This window comes from Beauveria bassiana (genome assembly GCF_000280675.1).
Source record: "Beauveria bassiana ARSEF 2860 unplaced genomic scaffold BBA_S00012, whole genome shotgun sequence".
Lineage (NCBI taxonomy): Eukaryota > Fungi > Ascomycota > Sordariomycetes > Hypocreales > Cordycipitaceae > Beauveria > Beauveria bassiana.
Genome location: NW_007930847.1, coordinates 75,477 through 100,327, shown reverse-complemented (window position 1 = coordinate 100,327; position 24,851 = coordinate 75,477). Strand labels below are relative to the sequence as shown.

The 24,851-nt window shown below is 52.5% G+C and overlaps 8 protein-coding genes across 8 annotated transcripts; 4 read left to right on the top strand and 4 right to left on the bottom strand.

The window, feature by feature from the left end:
- Positions 1–2,781: 2,781 nt before the first annotated feature.
- On the top strand, positions 2,782–3,593 carry BBA_04933 (uncharacterized protein; the record flags this gene model as incomplete). The annotated part of the gene is made up of 3 exons (XM_008600030.1): positions 2,782–2,934; positions 3,009–3,250; positions 3,569–3,593. 3 exons carry the CDS (start codon positions 2,782–2,784, stop codon positions 3,591–3,593), a joined length of 420 nt encoding a protein of 139 aa, XP_008598252.1.
- A 1,832-nt stretch (positions 3,594–5,425) lies between these two features.
- Positions 5,426–6,815, top strand: BBA_04932 (uncharacterized protein; the record flags this gene model as incomplete). The annotated part of the gene is made up of 2 exons (XM_008600029.1): positions 5,426–5,468; positions 5,599–6,815. 2 exons carry the CDS (start codon positions 5,426–5,428, stop codon positions 6,813–6,815), a joined length of 1,260 nt encoding a protein of 419 aa, XP_008598251.1.
- A 777-nt stretch (positions 6,816–7,592) lies between these two features.
- On the bottom strand, positions 7,593–8,362 carry BBA_04931 (Acyl-CoA N-acyltransferase; the record flags this gene model as incomplete). The annotated part of the gene is made up of 3 exons (XM_008600028.1): positions 7,593–7,816; positions 7,892–8,077; positions 8,164–8,362. 3 exons carry the CDS (start codon positions 8,360–8,362, stop codon positions 7,593–7,595), a joined length of 609 nt encoding a protein of 202 aa, XP_008598250.1.
- Positions 8,363–9,093: 731 nt separating this feature from the next.
- BBA_04930 (peptidase family M1) lies at positions 9,094–12,005 on the bottom strand (the record flags this gene model as incomplete). Its single annotated transcript, XM_008600027.1, has 5 exons — positions 9,094–9,694; positions 9,747–10,778; positions 10,829–10,944; positions 10,999–11,797; positions 11,902–12,005. 5 exons carry the CDS (start codon positions 12,003–12,005, stop codon positions 9,094–9,096), a joined length of 2,652 nt encoding a protein of 883 aa, XP_008598249.1.
- A 2,346-nt stretch (positions 12,006–14,351) lies between these two features.
- Positions 14,352–17,399, top strand: BBA_04929 (IQ calmodulin-binding domain-containing family protein; the record flags this gene model as incomplete). The annotated part of the gene is made up of 1 exon (XM_008600026.1): positions 14,352–17,399. One exon carries the CDS (start codon positions 14,352–14,354, stop codon positions 17,397–17,399), a length of 3,048 nt encoding a protein of 1,015 aa, XP_008598248.1.
- A 445-nt stretch (positions 17,400–17,844) lies between these two features.
- On the bottom strand, positions 17,845–19,293 carry BBA_04928 (uncharacterized protein; the record flags this gene model as incomplete). Its single annotated transcript, XM_008600025.1, has 4 exons — positions 17,845–18,397; positions 18,460–18,602; positions 18,665–18,859; positions 19,150–19,293. 4 exons carry the CDS (start codon positions 19,291–19,293, stop codon positions 17,845–17,847), a joined length of 1,035 nt encoding a protein of 344 aa, XP_008598247.1.
- A 1,829-nt stretch (positions 19,294–21,122) lies between these two features.
- On the bottom strand, positions 21,123–22,094 carry BBA_04927 (arylesterase/monooxygenase; the record flags this gene model as incomplete). Its single annotated transcript, XM_008600024.1, has 1 exon — positions 21,123–22,094. The coding sequence occupies one exon, from the start codon at positions 22,092–22,094 to the stop codon at positions 21,123–21,125; it is 972 nt and encodes a 323-aa protein (XP_008598246.1).
- An 872-nt stretch (positions 22,095–22,966) lies between these two features.
- Positions 22,967–24,610, top strand: BBA_04926 (steroid monooxygenase; the record flags this gene model as incomplete). Its single annotated transcript, XM_008600023.1, has 1 exon — positions 22,967–24,610. The coding sequence occupies one exon, from the start codon at positions 22,967–22,969 to the stop codon at positions 24,608–24,610; it is 1,644 nt and encodes a 547-aa protein (XP_008598245.1).
- Between the last annotated feature and the right edge of the window lie 241 nt (positions 24,611–24,851).

Below are 24,851 nucleotides of genomic sequence, written 5' to 3'. Positions count from 1 at the left end.
TTTTTGTCTTTTATTTTTTTTCTATTTTTTTTATCTTTTTCTTCTCCCTCAGAAGGTATTTCAACGGCTGACGAAGACCTCGAGAACAGAAGACTCCCAGGTTCGGAAAACCTGTCATTGCCGCGAAAGATGGGACATTGCTACCTCCTCAGGCCGGGGAAAGCAAAAACTGCATTCTAAGTACCGTATTTAGAAGTATGCCGGCATTAGTGTGACGGGTAATGCTAAGGCACGATAGTTGCATACTGTGAAACATCAACATCAAGGCCAAGGCGGCTCTGGGCTAGCACGGGGTCACGAAACCACAGCATATCGCCCGAGTGCAAAGATGACCCGGAGGAAAACTCGGCAAGTGGGCAGCAGTCTACTTTCAGGGAAGATGGCGTTACGCTGAGAGTCACAACTACAAGGTAGCTACTGTCGTGCAGATTGCTGAGAAACGGGAAAATGCTGCTACCCTGCCAGGGTCAGACAAACAGTGAGCACCCGAGAACCCGAACAAACAAGGCTGGGTGGCAAAATGGTCGACTATAGGTTATGTTATGCTGTGCGATCTGACATCTTTCGTTCTGATGCTCCCTTGCGCTGGTCTAGAACCATTCGCAAGAGCAAGCAGGCGTTTTCTCACGCACACCGTGAGCTTGAGTACCTGGTAGTATGTCGTATATGCGAGCCCTGTATACAATTTCCGAAGTCACCGGGCCTGGCATTCGGATGCTGTGATGACGTGTACTCCTTCTGAAGGGCCCAGTCATGTTGCCGTCCCACGATTGGAGTGTCTCACGTTTGTATGCGCTGTCATGTCGCGCAAGGATTCTCAGGATGTGGAAGATGGACCAATGGCAAATGCCTTGTGTAAAATAAGAGCTGGGGGCCATGCATGAGGCAGACCACAGCCCATGGAGGGTATCCCTGCCGCGGAGTCGCTGCCTTAACTGCATTGGTGATTTCGAAGAATACGGTCCGGGAGAATAATACCTAGGCAAAAGTGTCAGGGGTATCTTTATCAAAGATTCTCGCAGCTTTGTATCTCAGCCATGTGGCCAACAGCAACCAAGGCTGGGCCAGCTACCAGCAAGCCATGGATGGTTGACGCCAAGGGATTCTGCTAGCCCCTGTGTATGTCAATAGGTTACAAAGTCTCTTTATTTCATCTCCACAGTGTTTATGTGAATGAAGCTGGCCTATTTTTCAGGGACATGCTATTTGAGCATGAGCATGGAGGAGGGTTGCACAATCCCGGATGTGTTGGCTGACACGTCTAGCGCTAGCGCGACGCCTTGAAAGTGTAACCTGGCACTACTAGAGGGCATAGCGGCTTCATTTGAGGCCCATGAGGGGAGTCGCTGGAGAAAAATCACTTACGAAGACAGGCATCTATTTACCGCTTAACGTACTCCGGGTTGTGCTTGCACGCTGCCTCGATTTTGGCAGTGCTGCTTGTAGATGCGCGTTGAGAATCTCATTAGCCTGCCTCAGAAACGAGACTGCCTCAGTATCTGGCTCCATCTTGAGGCCCATTACCGAGTTTTCAGGTATCGGAAAGAATTCTCGATTCGTGGCATCCAAGCAGCCGGGCCTAGTCATGAGCTCCTGCGACTCCCCATCAGCCATCTAACATTAAGCATCAGCACCACTCAGTCGTACCCGAGGCAGAGTCCGTACCGCGAGGCAGAGTAACGTTGTTTCGCCAGTATCACACCAGATCGAGACGACCGAGATTCCGAGGCTTCAAGAAAAAAAAAAGCATGATAATAATCCGAGGAGCCGAGTCGCCAGACGGAGTCTTCACTGAATGTATGCGAATGTGGTATCTACCGTGACAGCCCTGTTGCTGTCCGGCCTCATCACTGCAAACTTTTAGCTGCTCTTAGCTCGCCAATGAACTTTTCGCGACTGGCTACTGCCAAGCGGCTAGAATTCACGACTAGAACTCAAGGTTTTGCTTAGGTCGGCCTGAACTGTAAGCTGCCAGAGCTGTGGAAATAATGTGGCTAACACCTTTTCATGAGACTATTAGCGGATTACCAGGCTCTACACATGGATTCAACGCAGATACTCGATACATGGGAAGACGAAAGTATGTTGTGAGCCGGTGCGACCGACCGACCGATCCTTTTGAGAGGTCGATGGCTGAAGCTTGCAACCACAAGCTTGCGCTGTGTTCGAAGCACAAGACGGTCGCAATCTATAATATCGATCTTTGAGGGATGACAAAAACGCCGGTGAGTAAAAACCGCGTCTTTCGCAGGCAATACCGCCTTTTATCTTGTCGCTTCCTGTCACAAGGCTTGAACAGCCTCTTGAGATTCGTCTTGGCTCAGATACCGAACCGCCTCGCGCGGGGCAATGCATCAGCTCATAATCTTGCACGGGCCTGACGGACATTACAAAAACCAATCTTCAGATGCCGTTCTTGTATTTGACGGGCAGAATCGATGACTATTGATAGAGCGCCGAAGCCTTGGGAGAGCTTTCCGGCGTCCAACTCCTGGCCGAACGAACACGGTCCTCAATGAAAGCGGTATCGGCCGTGACGAGCAAAAACAAGCGGTGAAAAAGAAAATTATAAAAGCAAAAGCAAAAAGGAAGTATTACAGAGCATCGCGACTATAGACTGTGCGACAAAGCAGCTTCCCGTTGAGGTTGTTCAAATGGGATAGATAGAGGCATGGGCAGCGAACGAGCAAACGGTATCGTGTATAAATTAGATCACGCTCGCTCAAATCCATGATCTTGTTATAAGCTTTACAATGAAAACCAGATCGACTATTCTTCGAGATGGCTTCTATACTAGCAGCCGCCCGCGTCTACGCGACGCGATTCATTAATCGCTTACTGAGGAAGCAGTGGTCCTTCATCGTCGTTGGAGCTTCAGGGTCTGGCAAGACGGGTCTTATTGAAGTTTTGACGAAAGATGACCCAAACATGACAGTGAGTCATGCATATTGAACGCTTTCTGTTTTTGTCTATTTTTTTGCAGCGGTTCAATGACCCTCGATTCCCAGTATTTTGCCACGACAGAGCCACAATACCACGACATACCGGGCGAGAACTACTCGGTGACCGAGATTCCAGGCAGTACTTGTCTTAGTCCGGGTATCTCCCGGATTCTCCTTTCGAAATTCGATCTAATCATCTGCGTCTTTCACGAAACCAAGCCAGAGACGATCGACTACTACAGAACCCTGTGGAAGGGTAGTCCGCCAGCGCCAGTCGTCTTCGTCGGCAACAACGTCCCGGGGGCCAGGTACGATCCTCGACTGGAGCCTCATCGAAAGTTTCTGGGGTATCAAAAACGAATCATGCTACAGGGAGGCATAATATGCCCATATTTCCCTGTCTCCTACCAGAGCAAGACGAGCTGCAAAGAGCTTCTAAGGTTCTTGTCTCTGGGCTCGTGGCCAATACATGAAGAGCTGGAGCACGTAGAAGAATAGTTTCCATATTATAGATTGACCATGCTAATTCTAAAAACTGACTTTTGAGGACAGGAAGAAGTAGCCAAAGCACTGCTGGCTTGGCTCAGATCGACAGGCATAGGCACTGGTAACGCTAACAAATGCAGCGCTGATGGTAGCAGACAGGATTAACATTTTACAGATGCAAACAGGCTTAGTTAAAAGCATCATATTTATCTATTAATACAATTAATGAGCATTTAATAGCTTCCGATCGGCCGTGAAGAGCAACGTAGAATGCTGCTAGCCTTCTTGTAATCCAATTGGCTTGACGCTAGCGTCTCAATGCCAGGATGGCCGAGTGGTTAAGGCGGTGGTTTTAAGTTCTTTTATGCTTAGCTCACCACTATCGCGAGATTCCAGGGTTCGAACCCCTGTCCTGGCAAAGTTGACTTTTTGCACGGAATGCTGATTTTTATTTTTGAATAATGAACTGGCCTTGACAGAATTACTCGTTGCTTATTTGGTATTCATGTGGTGCAATTTTGCGCATTTGGAGACTGGAGCTAATAACAACAACCTAGTTCGCAACGTTTCAACGAGAATGTACAGTAAGGTACACACGATGCCAGTTGCGAAAGAAGAGAAAAAAAATGATAGCCAAAGCTCAAAACATTATCCGACAACGGAGTAGCTGGGTAAAAAAAGTTTCGTATTCGTCATGGTGCCGGCTAAACGCTACAGTTGAGGCCGCTGCTGAGGCCTGGAGCTCCCTCTTGATATTGCTGCAGCCGCCACGTACGAGCCTTCAGCCACACACTTGTTGATTTGAAGTGAAATCTGGAAATTCGAGAATAGCTGAAAGTAGTACACCCAGAAAAGTGGCGCAATAACAGAGAGGCACGCTTGTCGCCCTCTTCTTGTCACATATACTTCTTGTACGACGGTGTTAGTCGCACACCTGGCCATCGATGCCACGTTTCAGCTGCCGTCCGGTCTTTCCAGCCGCTGATCAAAAGTTGTTCACTCAAATGTTGCTGCCTATCACTTTCTATGCAGCTGGCAGGGATGAGCTCAGTCAAGTGCCGTCGTCACGGCCCCCAACTTTCTCCTGCACACGCTTGGGAGCTTAGGCACATACTTCCGTGGCTGACAGGTACTTTCCTCTGAGTCCAAGTTGTACTTTCTCGTACTTTGGGTTTTGCTCCTCTATTCTGTAAGCACAGCCGAAGTGTAGAAGCGATCTTTACGTATGCAAGCAAGAGAGAGCCGTGGCTTCGGGTGTGAGCCAGATGACTTGACAACTGAGACAATAAAACGATCTTGCCTTTATGACTCAAGTTGTTTGTGAAATATCCAGAGCCCCAGCTATTTTTTCAACGCCATCTATTTTGCACTGCAGTATCCCTTGCCCTGCCACTCCGCTGTTGCCGAATATGCGAGGCGTGTGTTGTACTTTTAGCCTCCTCAGGCAAGCCACACCCCATGGTACGCTCCGATGCCACCAGAGCCAGAGGTGTGTTATAAGAATGAGGGTCTCTATTACATAGCTCTACGTATCTGTGTGTGTGACCTGCCAAGGCGGATGTGGCTTGCTTGTCGCCGTCTTTGTCTCTTATCGGAAGGCCTAACAGACAACGACTTGCAATCACGGTCTACCTCCCGGAGCAAGTGTAACATGTGAATGCATCTCAGGCAGCAATGGCGCGCCATGGCCTTCTTTTGCTGTGGCTTGGAGCTGTTGGCTGAGTCGAGACGAGTTCCATCTATTTCTTCCGAGACAGCGAATATGCAGCGCTACTGCAGAGAATAGACTCTCCTGCAGGGTGATGGCAATATGCTCTCTCCTTCTCTCAGAAAGATATCTGCTATTATCCTACATAGTAATGCACAGGCTTATTGTCCGTCTGGGTATAAGAAGAAGGCTGCACATCAGGAGATTTGCGCTTCCTATTCTGTGGACAGCAGCTACAACAAGATCAAAATCAACATCCTTCACTTCGTTTCAGTAGAGGGGTCAAGAGATGCTTGCGAATCATGACTTAGATGCCAACGAAGGCCCAAGCGGTGAGTTGACAAGACCTGTCCTCCATTTTCGAAGATCGAATCGTCATACTGGGAGCTCATTGCCCAGAGAGTCCTGGTCAATGCTGCGATAATATACCTAGCAACATAATCACTGACTTGATGTCTTTAGAGCCGTCTCGATTCCCTACCAGTACACGAACGTCTAGCGAGACTGACTGTGAGGATCAATCAGACGATCAACTAGAACGAGGCAAACGTGAGAGAGAAGATCAAATTCAGTGTCCAAGAAAGAGGAGGTCTCGCTTTAGGGCTTCCAGATCGCTAGATCGGGAGCAAGAAGAGGGCTGCAACATAGGTCCATCCATGCACCGTAAGGGTGAAAGCTTGCCCGAGGTATCTTCGCCCATCCTCGGTATCTTCCAGTCGTCTCTGCAACAGGGCGAGAGCTCGAAAGAAACTAAGAAGCGGGAGCAAGCCGGCGCTGAGCTACCGGAGTACGACTCTCTCCAGGCCGAGATCAACAACTCGCTAAGAACTGAGAAGCACTATGATACCATAATCAAGCTGAGGTGCCAGAATCGCAAAAACATCAATTTGAAGCAACATACTAGGGGTCTGAGAGCAAGGAACAAACGCCTAGCTCGAGAGAACAAACAGCTAGCTCAAAAAAACGAACAGCTAGCTCGAGAGACCAAGAGGCTAAACATCGAGTTTGGCAAGGCCTTTGAAGCATCTTTGTCAGATAGGGCGAACGTGATAAAGTCTCAAATTATGATTGATGCCAAGGATTTACAAATTGAGTACTTCAGAAGCATTGCTCTCGAGCATTGTGGGAAGCCTCTACAGCACGGGGACTCTACCGAAGAGTCGGACACAACGATTCAGGGAATGGAGAATCTCAGGCTGGAGGTGTCGGAAGTCAAGAAGCAGCTGCAAGAAAAAAACACGACATGGAACAAACGCATGCAGGTTTTCGAGGAGAATCAGCAAGAAACAGAGACGCGCATATTGGCAAGTGTGAACTGGATGATCGATGCAAAGATTCAAGAGCTGGACAACTACAACCATCATGATGCCGAGCCGATTGGAAGCGGCGACGGCTATCTGCCAGTGTTGCCCGGTCTAGACTTCAGCGCGCCAACGCCCTTTCCCGATCTGTACCAAGAAGCAACCCCGCTGCAGGCAATCAGCTCCGACACAGTCGCCTTTGAACCGCTAATAAGTCCGGGCAGCAATGAGCCAATGTCAAGCCGTAACCACTACAGCATTCATCCTCCGTGCTCACCGACATCGTCGCTGAGAAGCCAAGACGCTGGGGGGGTTTTCTTGTCAGTGCTGCCCTGGTCAGAGTACCAGGATGAATCGTGGACAGGCTTCTCGAGCTGATTATTGGGCCGAGAAAGCTGAAGGAGGATTGGTCAAAAACTTCAATGCCCCAGGGACCTTGGAGGCAAAGGAAGCGGAGATGAGAGGCAATGTGGCGAGCAGAAAGAATCCAGTCCAACCCTTTGTTTTTTGGTCTGGTCGAGTTTTGCTTGCCCATGTCGAGTTCTGCCTTTATGTTGAGATTTGGCCTCGTGTGACGATGCAAGTCTTGTTTCTGTATCGAGGTCCAAGGTTCGAGGGTCGTCTATCGCGAGAAAACTGGTTGTCTGTATAATTAACACTCATTGAATATTTGCACAAAAAAATAAGAAAAGATTTCCTTTGTAAACCTTCTTTGCATTCTGGAAGCCAACCTAGGAATTTCACACAAATTATAGGCAAGGATGCTCATGCAATCAACCACCACTTTTGATTTCGAAGCCGGCGGATGCGCTGATAGACTGTATACCCCAACCTGCCAGTCTCGGCGCATTGTGCAACCTTCAACGGATGACGCGCGGGTGCAGGACTGCTGTCTCTTTGAGTGTGTTCCTATTGGATGACATTGCTGCCGTGCGACACCCAGAGCGCCACTCAGACAACGCTCATTCATTCCGTGATACATCAACACGTTGCGTGCTTGCCGCCCGCTCATGTACGCGGCTCACGGCTGGGCATCCGTGGCGAAATCGCGCATTTGGCATGTCAACAACACATTGCAGAGCACTTTTGTAGAGAAACATATTCAGAACATTGCCCTTCCGATTAATGAAAGCCCCGGGGTAGCTGCTCGCTTCTTCACGCCTCGACCGCCGGCCGCAACATCGGCACCATCTTGCTCGTCCTCACCTCCTCTGGCTGCCTCACGTACCCGACGCGCTCATACAGTCCCACGACATCCTTATCCGAGTTTAGATATAGCGGCAGTCCCAGTTCATCCGCAATGTCGCTCGCCCACTTCAGCAGCGTCAGGCTGTGGCCTCGCCCCCGCGCCGTCGAATGCGTCATGACAATTTCCACGTCTACACTGATTAGCCGATCTTGTTTTTTTTTTTTTTTTTGCAGTACCACAAGCAAAAAAGTTGAATCAAACTTACAGACATGAGGCGTGTCTCCTAGGACGGCTTTGTGCTGCGCCGTCATCCCCCCGAAAAACTCATCCAGCTTCGCCGTATTCATGCCCGGCAGCGGCGCGCCCCAGATTGTTTCCCAGGGACTGTACAGCGCCGCGAGGGCGTCTTTATCCCGCGCAATATGCAACAAGCACGCGCCTTTTGCCGTGCCTGTCGATTTCAGCCCCCCCAAGATTCGTTAGCCCAACAGACGCTCCCATTATTCCCGAGGGATGATTTATGCGCAAAAGACATACCGGATTCGTCGCGAATCACACCAACACGAGATTCCAAGCCATGCTCAGCCGTCTCAGAAGGCCGGACAAAGTTTTCCCAGGCCGCGACGACGTAGGGTTGGGGGAACATGTCATCGAAGTGGCCGTCGTCAAAGGCATTCAGTTGCATAGCGCCGAGCGTAGGTGCATCGGCCAATACGGCAGCTTGCACTTGAGACATGACGATATTTGCTCTCTTCGCTTGTATATGCAGGGTCTTTTATTCTCAATCTTCCACACCACGAGTTGTTGCTCTGGTGTTTATTGTAGAGCGAAGTTGTTGTGTGAGTTTCAGATGCTGAGAACGGATGAGAGCCGGGACCAGATTCCGAAAGTAAAAAAGAGGGCAAGCAAAAGTATGGAGCACGTCTAGGATTGACCGAGTGGCTACAAAAGAAGAGAGTTGTTCGGGAGCAACATCTTCGGCGAGGGGGGGCTGTTCCCGGGCAAAATAGCACAATGACACCAAAGCTGCCAAGCTTCGGCCTCCGAGAGCCGATGATAAATAAAAGCGGGCGTGCGCAAGACTGACAATGCCACGATGCACAGCCCGAATGGCCAGACGGGGATTCTGGGCATTCTGGGCAGCCGACGGAACCGACACAAGCTTTGCTGTTTGTTGGCGCTATTTCTAGGCTGGAGCTCGTGATAGGAAGGCCGTGGTCATTGGTGGAGTTCAGTCTACTTCACTTAATTCAATGACTAGTTAGTTATGGATCCGCTTCGGCATCTGAGGCCGTACCAATCGCTTTTCGTTTTCACTCATGGAAATGATTCAAAATAGGCACTCATAGAGTCATCGTGTACAATGGTGGACATCATGTGCAAAGTGTTTTCATCAGCTACATCAACATTTTCACGCCAAATGCACACCCCGCACTATCATCTACTCTTTTCGTGTTGATACAGTAGTCAGTATCCCTTGGCGGCGAGCCACTCCTTGATGGCGGCAGCATCGCGCTTCTTGTAGGCAGCTCTGGCGCTCGACTTATCCTTGGCTGTCTCCAGAGTGCGGTTGTAGCTGCTGACATCCTTATCCTGGAAGAAGGCAGTAATGTCGGCCACGTCGCCATCGTCGACAAAGTTGCTCAGCGTGCTGCGAATAAAGCGGTCCAGAACGATGGGGTTAGAGAGCTTCTTAAGGCAAGTGGCCCAATTGTCCTTCATGTACTGCCACTGAATTTGGCGGCCAAACGGATTGTTTGCAAGACCGGCTCCGAGGAAGTGCATATCAGCTGTGTTGTTGTCGCGGGGCGACGAGTTGAAGTTGAAGGGAATGATTTCATTCTTGATGATTTCACCGTCGGGAACATAACCAAGGGCGCGAGAAATGACGAGCTTGCCATCCACAGACTTGGTTTCGAACCACTCCTTCTTCAGGAAGTCAACAGCACAAGCCGTCTCCGCAACGATGGCTGCTTGAAGAACAGGGGGTAGAAGCGAGGGATGGAGAGTGCTGGCTTCGGGGTTCTCAGCCCAAGCATTGAATCGTTTCAAAGCTTCGGCAAGTGTCCTAGTCTCAATTAGTCTTGTGTTATTTGTATACACTAGTGATGTACACTTACTCGGGATGACGGCTTGACACAGCGCTCGTTAGAATATGAGTTCGCAATTGTATGGTCAGATAGGATTCATCTTCGGCAGGATCGAAGCCAAGAGACTTGATTCGGTTCTCAATCAACTTGATGGTGAATTTGTTGAGGCCTGTGCGAATGACCTCATCCTGGTTAAAGACGCTTTTGATACCACTAATGGCATCAAGCACCTGGCTCCAAACCAGGGGATGGGTCTCGTTGGCAAAGGCGCTGAGGAACGTAAGCAAACTGGCAGTGCTGCAGTTACCAGCAAAAGCTAGTTCCGCAGTAGATCCGATAATGGCCATCTTGTCGACGGGATCAAGGCGGTCGAGCTGGGAACTGAGCTTAATAAGACGGGACTCAGGGTAGTTGACGCGGAAGAAGCCAGTGGCACCAGAGTTGAGCTTGTAAAAGCCATCATCAACGCCGTTGATAGTCTCCTCCTTGGCGTTGAGCTCGACCGAAGAAATGCCAGCCTCGCCCTTCTTTCCCTCGAGACCGAGAGGCACCCACCAGGTGGTGGTATCGTCGTCGGGCTTGACGTCACCACTAGAGAGGAATCGGGTTTGCTTGACGGAAAGCTGACCAGGCTGCTCGGACACAGTAATGACGGGGTGACCAATCTTGCCAATCCAGGGTCCCATGAGTTGGTCGACCTTTTTGCCCGAGGCCTCGCTAAGGTGAGCCCACAGGTCAGAGGTCTTGGCGTTCTTGTAGGCATTGGCCTTGAGGTAGCTGGAGACACCCTTGAGGAAAGTCTTGACGCCGAGGTGATTGGCGAGCATGCGGATGCTGGAACATCCCTTGAGGTAGCTGATGCTGTCGAAAATCTGGTTGACATCGAGGGCGTCGCGAACGGGAACGTGAATAGGGTGACTGGCGCGAAGACCGTCAAGCTTGAAAGCAGTCTCCATGCCTTCGTTGACGAATTGGGCCCAAACTTCCCAATCGGGGTGAATGTGGTCAACGGCGTACCAGCCAACCCAAGTAGCAAAGCCTTCGTTGAGCCAGAGCTCATCCCTAAACTAGATTAGCACGGTTGCCAGTCTACTGCACCATCTTTAACATACCACCAGTCCATAGTGACAAGGTTGCCGAACCACTGGTGAGCCAGTTCGTGGGCCACAACGTAGGCAATGTCGTTCTTGAGACGGGGCGAGGAGGTCTTTTCATCGTAGAGAACGCGCTAGATTTCATGTCGGCTATTTGAACAGGCGATTTGAGCAAACACAAGACTTACAGTGGTTCTGTAGGTGACGAGGCCCCAGTTTTCCATGGCACCGTGGGTAAATTCGTGAACGGCGAGAAGATCCGACTTGGGTAGGGGGTAGTCAATGTCGAAAATCTCGGAGAAGAAGTCGATGGTCTGTGGAGCGTGCTCGAGTGCCCATCGACCCTGCTCCTTGAGACCCCGCGTAGTGTATACGCGAACGGGGAGCTGCTTGCCGTTGTAGCGACGATCAGTGAAGGCTTCGACATACTCGAAGTCACCAACAGCCCAGGCAAGCAGATAGGAGCTCATGCGGGGTGTTCTCTCGAATGAGACGACGTGCCAGCCGTCCCGAGAAGGCTTGGTCTCCTTGACGGGCATGTTGCTGAGAGCAACCTGGTCAACAGGTACCTCGATCTCGAGATCAAAGCTGGCCTTGAGGTTGGGTTCGTCGAAGCAAGGAAAAGCTCTACGAGCATCGCAGGACTCGAACTGAGTGCTAAACATGTAGTGCCACTCATCATCGAAGGGAACAGAAGCGGCAGGGGTAGTACCAGCAACAGGCTTGTACCTGGAGCGGTAGAAACCGGCCATGTTGTTGTTGATGGTACCCTCGAACTCGATGGTGACAGTAGCCTTGCTGGAGACGGGAATCTCCTGGTCAAAGGTTATGGTGGTTCGCTGGGCTTTTTCATCGTTGGAAAAGTTGGTAGACTGCCAGCTCTGGGTGGATTTGGTTTGATCAACTGAAACCTTGGCACGGAGCAACTTAAGCTCGAGGGTATTGACGACGATCTGAGTGGTGGGCTTGACGAGTTCGGAGTCGATGCTGCAGGGTGTCAGATTGCAGAAGCATAGGTAGGTGGCCACTTTGGTCCGTCGCACTGTAGTAGAAGAGCAAAACGGAGGAGGAGTCGTGGCTGGTGTACTCACGTTACCGTGCCCTTGTAGGTCCAGTTCTTGAACTCGATATCCTTGATAGACAAGCCATAGTGGTGAGGCTTGACATTATCGGGTAGAATTTCGCGATCAGACATGGTTTCGGCGTATCGCGCGCGTGAAGCGGCGGAGCAAGATTGCAGTGGTGTGCTGTGTAAAAGCCTAGACGGCGCAGCGCAGCGAAGTCAGCAGAGAGCTCCTAGCTTGGGGAGGGGCAGCGTCGAGCACAAGACAGCGGGTCGAAGAAGAGAGGCAGAGGAGAGATGGATGAAGGAGGAGTATGTAATTTGAAGGAGAATGAGGAGAAACGCCAGATATAACGTAACAAAGTTTGAAGGGCAAGTGACAAGCGGTGGTTGGTACCTGGGTATCGCGAATTCCGGTTATGGTGGGGGTTTTGCAGTGCGGGGCAGTGGAATGGAGGGGCACCGGTACCAGCGGCGGCCAGTACCCGGAAGGGAAGGAGAAGAAAAATTAATAGAACTTGATGATGGCGGCGAGGGAGTTTTCGATGGCGGTAACATCATACAGATTTCCTCTTATCTGCTATGTTTTTGTCGACGTGCTCATCTGGTGGTGGCCGACACTCAACAGTAGAAGCCCTGTAGAGGTACAAGATACTTCCGTAGCCAGTGCTGTTCTCGCATCACCACATGTGATTATCGTCCAAAGATTGAATAATAGAATCAGAGAAAACAAAATACACACCTCATACTAATACCGCACCGGGTCGCTCCCGGCAGCGGTACCCCTCGCATCAATAATCGTGTGCCCATAGGTATTATACGTAATGGTACTTGTGACGATTGACGTAGCCAATGAAAGCTAGGAGTGGCCAGCGTCGCCTTGCTTCGGCTTCCCGTCCTTTTCAGGGTCTCACGCCCACGAACTGCACCACGCGCGTTGGTCCACCGCCAGCAAAGGGCCGCTTGCCGAATTGGCAATTCTATCATGTCGTAGCCAAACCAATGCAGATGCAGATCATACGCGCAGAGAGAAATTCGGGTAGGATTGATCGGGCGTGGGGTTAATACGATAGACTGGTGGTGGTAGAGTTGGCTTGTCGAAGCGCTCAATTGGCCAGTAGCCCCTAGGCCTGAGTGACAGTGCCGCGTCGCACGCGTCAATGGCCGTCGGGTGTTGATGGTCAAATCACGACAGAATGAATGAAGAAGCCTGTGATTCACAGTCCACTGCTCTACATGCCCTCTGTGTTTCAGCCAATCGTTCGTTTGTCAGATGGTGCTGATCATGCTTCATGCTCATCTGCTAAGTAACTAGCTGGCGGTCCCCCTGCTTGTGGTAACTAGTTGTGGCGCCGTCACTCACGTGGCGGTGCCTGGTATTTGTGGCTAACAACGTCTGCACCGCCACTCTCAAGTCAACAGCGCCCAGCGGTGTGCGCCATTGTAAATGTCATGTTTCATGTTTATTAGTTGTCTCTATTGAGCTGCTCGTGCTATTGTAATTTTCGAGATTTATTTGAAACCTGAAATAAGTAATGATGGCCTTTTGCCATCTGATGTCAGGACCTGACTGTATGACAAGACTGGGGGGGCTGACTGTTCGTGCCACTCATCCAGTCCTTGATAGAATTATAACTACGCATAGAAGGCGAGTCAGAAGGAAGAAAGGAGAGCACATATTACGCAGGCAATTAATGGATAGGTAATTTCAACAGCGCCCATGGCTTGTAACGGCCTTTTAGTCTTCCACTGTAACTACTTCGTAGCGCCTGAATAGCGTCGGGAACATCAGGTACCTCCCAACTGACCAACGTACCACGCGACTCACAAGTACCGACTCATCCATCCCCATCTGCTTCATCATCCACAAACACCGATGCTCCATCCATCCCGCCTCGCAAACACTAAATCATCAACTTTATTCTCTCGCCCATCACCGCTCCTCTAGCGCCGTTCTCAGCGCCATTGTTCGTCAACTTGCCGTCTTCTCCACATGACCTAACTCCCTTCTCAGTCATCCTCTCGCTACCCTTCCATAACCTTCCAGTCGCCTTGGTGGGGGATCTCGACACTCGCATTTCGCGACAGCCTGTGCTCCTTGCGTCATCCCAAGGCAAATCCCATCACCATCAATCTCGCCGCGCATTTACCCCGGATACATTCATGTTTTCTAATCGAAACTATCCAGAGACGCCACGGCTTACGCACCTACCTGCGCCGCCGCCTCTTGCATAAACTTTCTGCGTGCTGGGGCCTTGTCTCGTTTCTGGTTTATTATTATTTTTTCCGCTTTGGGGCCGCGCAAGTCCTTGCCTCGTCTGGACGCCCAACCACCGCCCCACGACCTTGCATGCACCGGCAGCGCATTTGCATTCGCATTCATACACATACATCATCGGCCAGCTTACTGTCGCCTCCAGGTTCTGGCGCTGCACCGCCAGCCACTTTGTCCACATAGACTTCTCATCACAGCCCAAGATGCGACGACCTTCTTTGGACTTGAGCGAGCCCTCGCGCAATATTGAAGAGTCAAACGGCGACCCTTCCGACGGCCACGCCATGGACCTCGACTTGGATATCGACTTCGCCATGTCACCAACCGACCAAGATACCCGCGACCAGGATGCTCGCGTCTATTCGCCGCCGCCGCGCATCGCTGACCGTTTCTACCGTCCCTCACACGCTCGCCGCCGTGACTCGGCTGCCTCCTCTCGACGCAACTCTATTTCCTCGGCTCACTCGCGCTGTTCTTCCATCCATGCATCTTCCGCTCATCCCGACCAGCAAAGCAAGTATCTCGCCCAACACCTTCGTCGCGCCTCGTTTCTTGAGGATCGCAGAGCCCGCCTTGCCGACAGGGCTGCTCATGCCGAAAAGGTCCGCTTGAGAGCGGCCCTGGCAAAGGCTGCACCCCGTGGACAGGCTTCGGAAGAAAAGGCTCTCGCAGCCCAACAAGCGCGAGAGCGCAACCTTGCCGAGATTGCCGCCACCTGTGCCGAGGAAGTGCGCAAAGCGAAGCAAGTTGCCGAGCAGACCAAGGAGAAACGTGAACAAGAGGTTGCCCGCATCAAATCCCAACTCGAGGAGCGCATGGCCGAGGCTCAGCGCCGCCGAGAGGAGCTTCTCATCAAAACAACTTCTCGCAAGGTCCGCGTCAACAGCGCCTCCAGGAAGCCCGTCGACGTCTTGGATCACCTTGATCAACGCGAGGCTCGCAACTTGTCCGACCAGGACGCCGCCCGCACCATCCAAGGCTGGTGGCGCGGTCTTGTCCGCAAGCGAGCTGTCGAAGAGTTCAACGGTCTTGGCCTGAGTATTGATGGCATCAGAGACACTGACTTCGACACCGTCGCTGCGTTGCTCGCTCAAGAGAATGTCCTGCATGTGGCTGCTCGCTTGTTGCGTCTCTGTGGGCTGCAAGAAGGCGAGCCCAACTCCGTTGCTGAGATGGCTGCGTGTCGCACCTTTATGAGTGCTTTTCTCATCCTCGGCCAACCCAACAAAGTTCTCAGCACAAAGGAAGACTCCATCGATCCAAACGCCGATGACAACGTTACGTCCGCGACGAATCGCCTGCCGGCTGCCGACTTGAATAACCCTCAGTTGCAAGACCTGATTGGTAAAGCCAAGGATCTCCTCATCACATTTGAGAACATTCTTACATGGCTTACACCCGGCAACCGCTACACGATTCCACCATCTATGCGCAATGCTATCCCCGAGGCATATGCCGTATTCTACAACGCATTCATCGCTTGGAAGTCTCGCGATTCCAACGCCCTTGTTGAAGTCATGGTCATGCAGTTTGTCGAACTCGATGCCATCTATCAAACAGTCAAAGAAAGTACCGATGATGCAGCCGCCGCTCTGTACCGACAGAGCATCGAGCAAAGTCAGCTCATGTTGATCGTCCGCATCAAGCGACTGGCTGGTCAGGAAAAGGGGAAGAAGTTGATTTTCAAAGCTGTTGCGGAGGCACGCAAGGCACGTAAGGCCAAGAAGCAAATCACCGGCGACACCAGACCTCGGGTCGCCGACAACTCGGCTGGCGATGCTTCTGCTACTGCCAACAGCCTCGTTTCTCCCGAGTCGCAGACTCTCACGCCCCCATCGACACCGCTCAGCCGAGGTCAAGGCCACAGCACAAGTCAGCAGCTATCCTTCGCCCCCAAGGCTGGCTTGATGGGCCTGATTCCAGACAACCGTGTTGTTGTGCATGAGCTCGCAATCAACAAAGAGTACCAGATACCTACAGAGGACTACGTCGAGCAGCAAGCGGCAATGACTAGACCTGTCTGGGCACACATGCGCGCTACTGCCCAGGCAGATGATCAAGAAGCCAACTTTCGCATCTTCCTCAACATGGCAAGCAACATCAGGGATAAGCTGCAACGGCTACTCAAGCCTGGCAACTCAATGTACAACCTCATTGGCGAAATACTTGACCCCGAATTGGCAGAGCGGCAGTTCTACCTCGGCAACTTTTCGTATGAAAAGTTCTTTGCTGCCATGGCTTCCTTGTTGCCCAAGCTCTGTGCACCTTTCCGCGACGAGGAAGTCAACACCTTGATTCGGGAAAAGCTCAACGACGGTAATGTCATTGATCGAGTCGAAGCGCTACTGGGGTTCATTGATGTTATGCTTTGCGATTATGTCAATTATCTGATGCGCATGGCTGCGCCGCAACTCATCGAGTCTGCGGCACAGTACGAGGCAAAGCGCTTTGCACAAGAAATTGCAGCCGGTGAAGTTCGCCTCAGCGTGGCTGAAAATGCCTGGCGCGAGGCTGTCAACAAGGTCATGGCTGAGGTGCAACGCCGCGACCCAGAAGGTATCAGTCATCCCAAATCGCGACCCGCTGCGTCACGCTTCTATGCACAGATGCTCGTAGATGTCTTTACGACGCTTTCTCTCCCAGTCTTGCCTGAGCAGGTACCCGAAATGCTGCGCCTCGACATTGCGCGCATTGCCAAGGTCTCAACCATGGTACAGCGCATCATTACTGTTGGTGCCGTGTTGCTGCAATGCAAGAACCTCCTCAAGCGAGATGTTCGCTCACAGTGGAAGACGGAGGCATCGCGTGTTCTCGCCGTGCTTGAGAACGAGCACCCATTGCTTGATACCGAGCTAGACGGCACCATGGCGGCACTGGAGGCTGGCCGATCTATGCCCGCGGCAACAAAAACGCAGCTGCGACAGCTGGTACGCAAGGTTTTGGAGTCGTCGCGAGAGATGGCCCGCACCGGCATCGAGCCAACTCAGCCAGTACTTCGCCTGCTTCTCACGCGACTTCGCGGCAACATTCTCGCCAGACTCGTGCCTGGCTCCTCGTCGGCGAATGAAAAGGTCAAGGCGGCAAATTCGGCTGGTGAGAAGCTTGCCAGCCTGGGTCTGTCGGAATTTGTCGACCGCGTCAGACAAATTTCTGATCTCCTCGACAAGGTTGGATCGGTGGACCGCGCTGCGCACAGCACTTGGTGGGATGCCGTTGCCATCAAAGTGCAGCAGGAGACGATTGAGTCCTGAAGCTGAGCCAACGGGCACTGTATTTTTCTCTTTTGAGTTTTGCATCTTATTCCCAAGTACATTTGCTGGCGTTTTGGGAGGACTTGTTTCTGCATTGGGACGTAGACGACTATGGGTGGGTGGTATGGGAATGGTGGGGTTGGCACTTTGCAGTTGGAAGAGACTGGGATACGACGTTATGATATTGGGATCATTGGTTTGGGAATATTCGGGCGTTTTTTGCTTTTTGATTGAACAGTTGCGCATCTGAACATGTTGCCAGAGATTTGCTTTTTTTTTTGGACGTTAGACTTGGACATGAAGATTGCAGACACAACACTGTCCGAATTCTTTGATTTGATTGTTCCACCTTGCAGTGTTTTCTATATAGAGTGACGTGTAAACCTGCACACCACGCATGTATCGTATAGTAGTAGGCTACACATCCTTCAACGTAGGCAGTTGCTTACAGTGTTGAAGTCACACTGCTGTGTCGTTGGCGCCCGAGGTTGTGCAGGTGAGATCTTCGCCTGTGTTCAACCGAAACCTCGGTCGTTTTCTGAATCGTCATCCTCCACAGCTCCTCTTCCATCGGCGTCATCAACGGTGCCTCACGAGACATGCTCGAAATGTGCACCCGTGGCGGGTACGCCGTCGCCTCGGACATCTCTGAGAAGCCTTGGTACGGCAGCCAAGCGAGATCCGGCGTCGGTTCGGGGCGCACGACGCCGGCGCCAAACCTGCGCGTCCACGCAGAGGTGCTGCGGTTGCTTTTGCGGATACGGCGGTAGCGGTCATAGGTGTAAATGGTGAGGGGTCTGTTGAAGACGTGGTGGGTTGGTGGTGGTGGTGGTGGAGGGATGGCGGCGAGGAGAGAGCGAGGCGTGGTGGCGCAGCCGGTTACGATGGATAAGGCGAGGGCGGCTTCGGTGAGGATAGATGGTGTGACGGAGGTTGGGGAGGATCTGTGCGATGATGAATGAAGATGGACGAGGCGAGCCGCGATGATGGGTATCAGGCTGTAAGAGTTGCGAGGTCAGCACGACCTTGTCTTGTCCCCTCGGGGGGGCTAATATCTTACAGGAGACGCGTGCTGAATGCTGCCATCAGACACGTACGTCGAAGTTTCGGCATGGCCAAGAACCAGATAAGGCTGATGGATAGGATAAAAAGAGCGAGCTCGATGAGTATGCCGGTGGCTTCAATGCCGACCCATCGCAGGTACTGGTAATGGAGCGGTCGAATGTCAGACGGGGGTTTGGCCTCTCTTGGGAAGCTGGACTTACAAAAGACTCGCCCAGGATACCCTCCCAGGGTTTTCCGTCGTGAAGTGTCAGGCATAGCACAGAGGCAATGGACCATGAGCCGGACAGCGCGGCGGCCGTCCTCGCGGGCCAGACGAGGGGAGAGGCCTGCGCGGCGGCGCTGACGAAGAGGGCGCAGGATATCCTGGCGAAGCCGAGCGAAAGAAGGTAAAGAAGCTGTGCAACGTATTGTAACTAGTGGTATCTTGTTTAGCTTGCCTGTTTCTGCGGATGAAGCGTTGCAAAAAAAAAAAAAAAAAAAAAAACGTAACGAGTTGCATCTGTGTCGAGTCTGGTCTGTGGATGTGGTGACTAAGACGGCCGTAGCTGTGCACAATACAAAAGGCGATTATGATGGCATGAGCAATAGCAAATATCTAGAAAAGAAGAGAAGGAGAATGCCTATTAGTCGTCTTGCTCAGGTTTCGTATCATCATCCATCGGTGGCGTTGATCGGGTTTCCTTACAAATGAAGCGGTATAAAAGTAGTCATCCAATCTCCAACGTTTGGCTTTGCATCTCGTCCAGACGTAGGCGGCAAATGCAAAGACGGCCGCTGCGTACAGCCATCCCATGGCATAGGCCAGCGAGTTGGCGCTCCTTTCGACCATGTTCTCCTACCTCATTCGACTTGGGGAGGCTGATGGCGTGAGCAGCATGGCTGTCAAGAGGGGTCGGATGGGGATCAAGATGGGTAATTTATCCAAGTAAAGATGTTGCTGTGATTGGAGATGGATGTGACTCGGAACGATAAATAAAGTCAGTCTACTCGTTTCTTGGCAACTCGATTCTTTATTTGAAAAGAGATTTCAGAAAAGCAAGCAAGTGGCCCGTCATATAGTTAGTTAAAAACGCACCATTCTCCGGTGTGCGATCCCCGCTCTTGTATTCTGTCAGATGTGATGCCATCGTCCCTGTTCTCTTTCCCCCGCTCTCATCGATATGCACCGGCTCGCCGCATAAACGACAAAAGGTGAGCGCTCACTTGAGGTGAAGCATCCATAGAGCATCCAGACCGTCAGACACAGACACACCACCACCACTACGAGCCACCCCATGGGCACGCATAGTTGGGGCTAGTAAACGAAAAAGAAAAATCACCGACACTCGAGGACTTCGCTCACTAGCTCATTGGTCTTTTATGCTCTGCCGGCCGGCCGGCCAATTGAAGATTTTCGTGAGCGGGGGGAGGAGAGAGGATGAAGCGTCTAACACGCTGCCCACGCGGCTCTCGTCGGCGCAAAAGTGCGCTCTGCATAAAGATGGGCATGCTAGGTCCAGGGCTGTAGAGCGAAACGATTTGAAACGAGAGCCGCTGGGGGGGTTTCGGACTTTTAAAAAAAAAAAAAAAAGTCAACCGCGGAAATCAAGATTTTCTCTTTCGCGGCCTTTTGCTCCGAAAAGTTAAATCACATAGTAAGCGGTGGGTGTTGATGCGGTTGTTGGTTGGAGGGGGGTAGCACATCATTTTTCAGTTTAGGCCGAAACTCAAGAGCCAAGGCGGAGATAACATGAATGATTGCAATCGTTTGGTTTTCCTTGTTTTCTTTTGCCAAGGGCATGATGGCTTTGTATTATCCTGGACGAGCGTCGTTCGCGCGACTCAGAGCACGGTTCTCGGTCTGGCCTTGACCCTAGAATTGGACGCGTGCCTTCGTGGGGTAACGGCGAGGCGGTGACGGTAATGCTGGCAACTAATAAGTGGATGATGATTGGTATATTCGGGGAATGATTTGCACATTTTAACCTTTTTTATGCATTGCGATTTGTGTCACAGGATTCCCCAATCTTTGTGGGCGAGCATGAACCGATAAATGATTTGTCAAAAGATGCAGATAGATAGATAACTGGCGCAACCACTTTTGCCATCCTGGTCACGAAACGATATACCTTGGCTAGCTATGGCCGGTTTGTTGCAGGGAGCCGATAAACGCAAACGACTATAATTCTAGGCTCTATATCCGACCGAGATGTGTGTGTGTGTGTGTGTGGTTCTCTTGCCTGTGTGCGTGCGGCCTGGATTCCCGGCAGTCGTTGGTCGGCTGATGTTGCGCGCTGATGTTGCGCGCTGTGAAACTTATCCTGCCGCACTTTTATAGATGCAGAATTCGCCGCGGTTATTCTTGTTGAGTTTTGTCTGTTGAGAGTTTTGTCTTCCTATACAACTGCCATGATATATATCCAGATGGAAATGCTACGTTGCACTCTCTTGATGCACTCGCTTGACCCGCTGCGGCTCAACTTGGTCACGATGAAGCAAATGACTGGCAAGAAAAGAATGAGTGCTTTTGAGATGCTTGGTCAATGTTTGAGATAAATTGAGTGCTTCTTTACACGAAATTGACCTTTTGTTTTGATGAGTCCACGCACAGTCCATGGTCATCACCCAGATTCAAAAAGTCCATCACTTCAATTTAATACAGCTTCCCATTGAAATCACTCAATTCTCCAACAACCTTTCCATAAACTTGACTTGAAGAGCAAAGCATTCTTTACTAGCTGCAAGATCCTTTGCGAGCTCGTCGAACCCGTGCAGCAGCCCAGGAAGCACACGCAGCTCCGTCTCAATGCCCGCCTCCAGAAACAGCAACGCATAGCGCACATTTTCCTTGACAAACAGGTCGAGCTGTCCAACATATAGAGTAAGCCGCGGCAGTCCAGCAGCATCCGTCAGCCTGCCAGGAGCTGCATAAACGGGCACCTCGTCTCCGCCAGCCTTGGCTCCCAGATAGGCCGTCCACCCCGTCGCGTTATCATCTTGGTCCCAGAGCGTCACCACCCCAGCTTCCATTTTCTCCTTGTTTCTGTCGTCCAGCATGGGGTAAATGAGAAACTGGCTCGCAATCGGGGGCGTGATGCCGCGATGCCGCCCCAGCAGCGTGACGCCGGCGGCGAGGTTGCCCCCGGCGCTGTCGCCCATGACTGCGATGCGAGCCACGTCCACGCCCAGCGTCGCAGCGTGGTCGCGAATGTACTGTAAAGACGTCCAGCAGTCTTCCAGCGGGGTCGGGTACGGATGCTCCGGGGCGAGCCGATAATTCACGGCGTAGATGGTGACACCCGATGCGAGGACCAGCGCGTGCAGCTTCCTCGTAAACGTCTCCACGCCGAGTGCGACGAAGCCACCGCCATGCATATACAGCACAGCAGGGCCAGGCTTGGTGTGCATGGGCTCCGTGCCGGGTTTCCGGGATACACGCCATAGTGGGATACCGAAGCCGTCCTCGGCTGGCACGGACAGAATCTCCTGCGCAGTACCTTCAGGTATAAGGTCAGGCGTGCCGGCTTCGGTTAAAGAGGCCATGGCAAGCCTTCGGCCTTGTACGTCGTGGATTTTGGGCTTTGGCTTGTTCAAGATGTGCCAAGCCGGCGCAATCATTTCAGCGAATTCTTTGTCGAGAGAAAGTCCCATGGTACAGCGATGAAGAAGGTGCAGGTATTGAGATGAGTGTGTTTTTTGAATCAAGAGAAGAGAAATTCATCAGCCATACTCAAACAGCCGTTTGTCTCTGTTTTCTCTCCTTCTTAACATGCCTTGATATGCCGTTCAAAAAAACGCCAAAGACCGGCGTGGCGTCCCAAATGTCCACGCGATGGCCTCGCTCCCACTTGACACATCGGCAGTTAAAACCTAGTTACTTCTTTGAAATCCGCACCGCCGAGACTTTCAACAAGATTTCGGGAAGGCTCAACTCTAAAGACCAGCTAAAACCTGTTGAGCGGATACATCCGCGTCCTGCTTGGGACGAATCGCGGGGAATATTATGGAGTGTCTCCGTGCATCCCGCGGGGAGCTACAGCCGCCGCCGCCGCCGCCGCCTCTCTCACAAGCACTAGACCGCATCTGGTGCATCAACATCGTAAAATCACTTTTTGACGTGCGGAAACTCCGGGTTCACGGGCGAGCGGCAGAAATTGTGATTCTGCCCGGGACACCGAACCAGTTCTACACTCATGAGAGACCAACTGGCAGACGTTGACGTACCGTTCCGCCGAACGTGGAGTTGTCATCTTGGCCTGGGATGAAACTCATGGCCAGGATATAAGTTTTTTGATGCGCGGAAGGCGCGCTTCCAGGAAATTGGCTTCCTCTCCCAGGCCATGACCTCAACTCTGCCATGCCCACGTACATGGACAAATACGAGTTCACATGGTGTGTTACACAGCAGCTTGGTCGTATAATGTCTCGGCGTAAAAAGTATTAAAGCGCGCGTTTAGTAGCTCTCGATGCCTGTAATCCGAATACCCCTCTTTACTGCAAGAATTTGCTCGTCTTGAATCATCATGGCTACCGTCGAAGCATCCTCTCTACCAGACCAAGACGTCATCATTGTCGGCGCAGGCTTTGGCGGCTGCTATGCGCTGCACTCTCTGCGACAGCAAGGCTACACGGCCAAGATCCTCGACGCCTGCGACGATTTTGGCGGTGTCTGGCACATGAACCGGTATCCCGGGGTGCGCGTCGACTCGGAGACGCCGACGTATCAGTTCAGCACGCCGTCCGTCCGCGAAACGTTCAACTTTGCCGAGCGGTACTCTTCCGGCGCGGACATGCGCCGCTACTTTTCCCACATGGCCGACACGCTCCATCTCCGCCAGGATACCCTCTTTCACCAAAACGTCGTCGACGCCCGCTACGACAGCGAGACCAAGACGTGGGTGTTCAAGACGGAACAGGGCCTGACGGCGCGGTCACGCTTCGCCGTCTTTGCGACGGGCTCCAGCAACAAGGTCCACGTGCCCGAGTTCAGGAACAAGGCCGCGTTCAAGGGCCCCATCATCCACCCCAAGGCGTGGCCCGCGGACCTGGACCTGGCCGGCAAGAGGGTGGGCATCATCGGGCAGGGCGCGTCGGGCGTCCAGATCCTGCAGGAGCTGGCCAAGACGGACTGCGCGCTGACAGTATTCGTGCGCACGCCGCCGCACTGCCTGCCCATGGGCCAGTGCCGCATCCCCGCCGACGAGTCGGAGCACCAAAAGAGCTTCCTCGACGCCGCCTTTAGCTACGCAAAGTACGCCAGCACGTCCGGCTACCTGTGGAACGCAAGCATCTCGACTACCTACGCGGAGCACACGCCCGAGCAGCGGCGCGCGCTGTGGGAGCAACTCTGGCGGCGTCGGGGCTTCGTCTTCCTGTCCGGCCTCAACTACGCGGACCTGCTGAGCAGCGAGGAGGCCAACCGGGCCGCGTGGGCGTTCATGGCCGAAAAGCACCGCGCGCGCATGACGGACGCCGCAAAAAGGGACGTCATCGTCCCGCTGGAGCCCGACGCGTTCCTGTTTGCGCTGCGTCCGACGCTCGAGCAAGACTACTACGAAATGGTGGACCGCCCCAACGTGCAGCTCGTGAGCCTCAAGACGTCGCCGATTGCAGAGTTTGCCGAGAATGGCATCATCACCGACGACGACGGGCAGCAGAAGCAGACACTGCACGAGCTCGACGTCATTGTCAGCGCCACCGGCTACGACGCGGTGACGGGTGCCCTGTACGGCATGAACATTCGCGACCGTCACGGGACGCTGCTGCAGGATAAATGGAGAGACGGCATCGCCTCGTATCTGGGCATGATGGTCCCAGACATGCCCAACGCCTTCATCCTGTACGGCCCGCAGGCGCCCACGGCGCTGGCCAACGGGCCGCCGTTTCTCGAGCTGCAGGTCGAGTTTCTGATCAAGCTGCTGGCGCGCGCCGAGGCCGACGGCAGTAGTAGGGCCGCCGCCATTGAGGCGACCGACGCCGCGGCGCAGGACTGGCGGAGGAGGACGACGGACGTCTGGAATGGCTTGCTCGCGCGCCACTCGCAGTCGTGGTGGGTGGGCGCCAACATTCCGGGAAAGAAGCGCGAGCCGCAGATTTGGGCTGGCGGTCTCCAGGAGTGGCGTCGAGCCTGTGACGATGCGTTGAAAGACTGGTCACATTTTGTCTAGCAATTTTTTTGGGGGGCCACGAACTTGGCTTTTGGTGTCGCGGCTGATGATTTGACCATGAGTTAATACAATGTCGGAGAAAGCCGTCTGGAGCACGTCTGGGTTGCGAGATGATTGGGGCGTAAAAGAGCGACTTGCGCACTAGCTTTCGATAGACAACCAACATCAACTTTTTTGCACGATACTTCAAATTTGACGCCAGCAAACGCGAAAAACAAAAGCAATATAACCACCAAAAAAT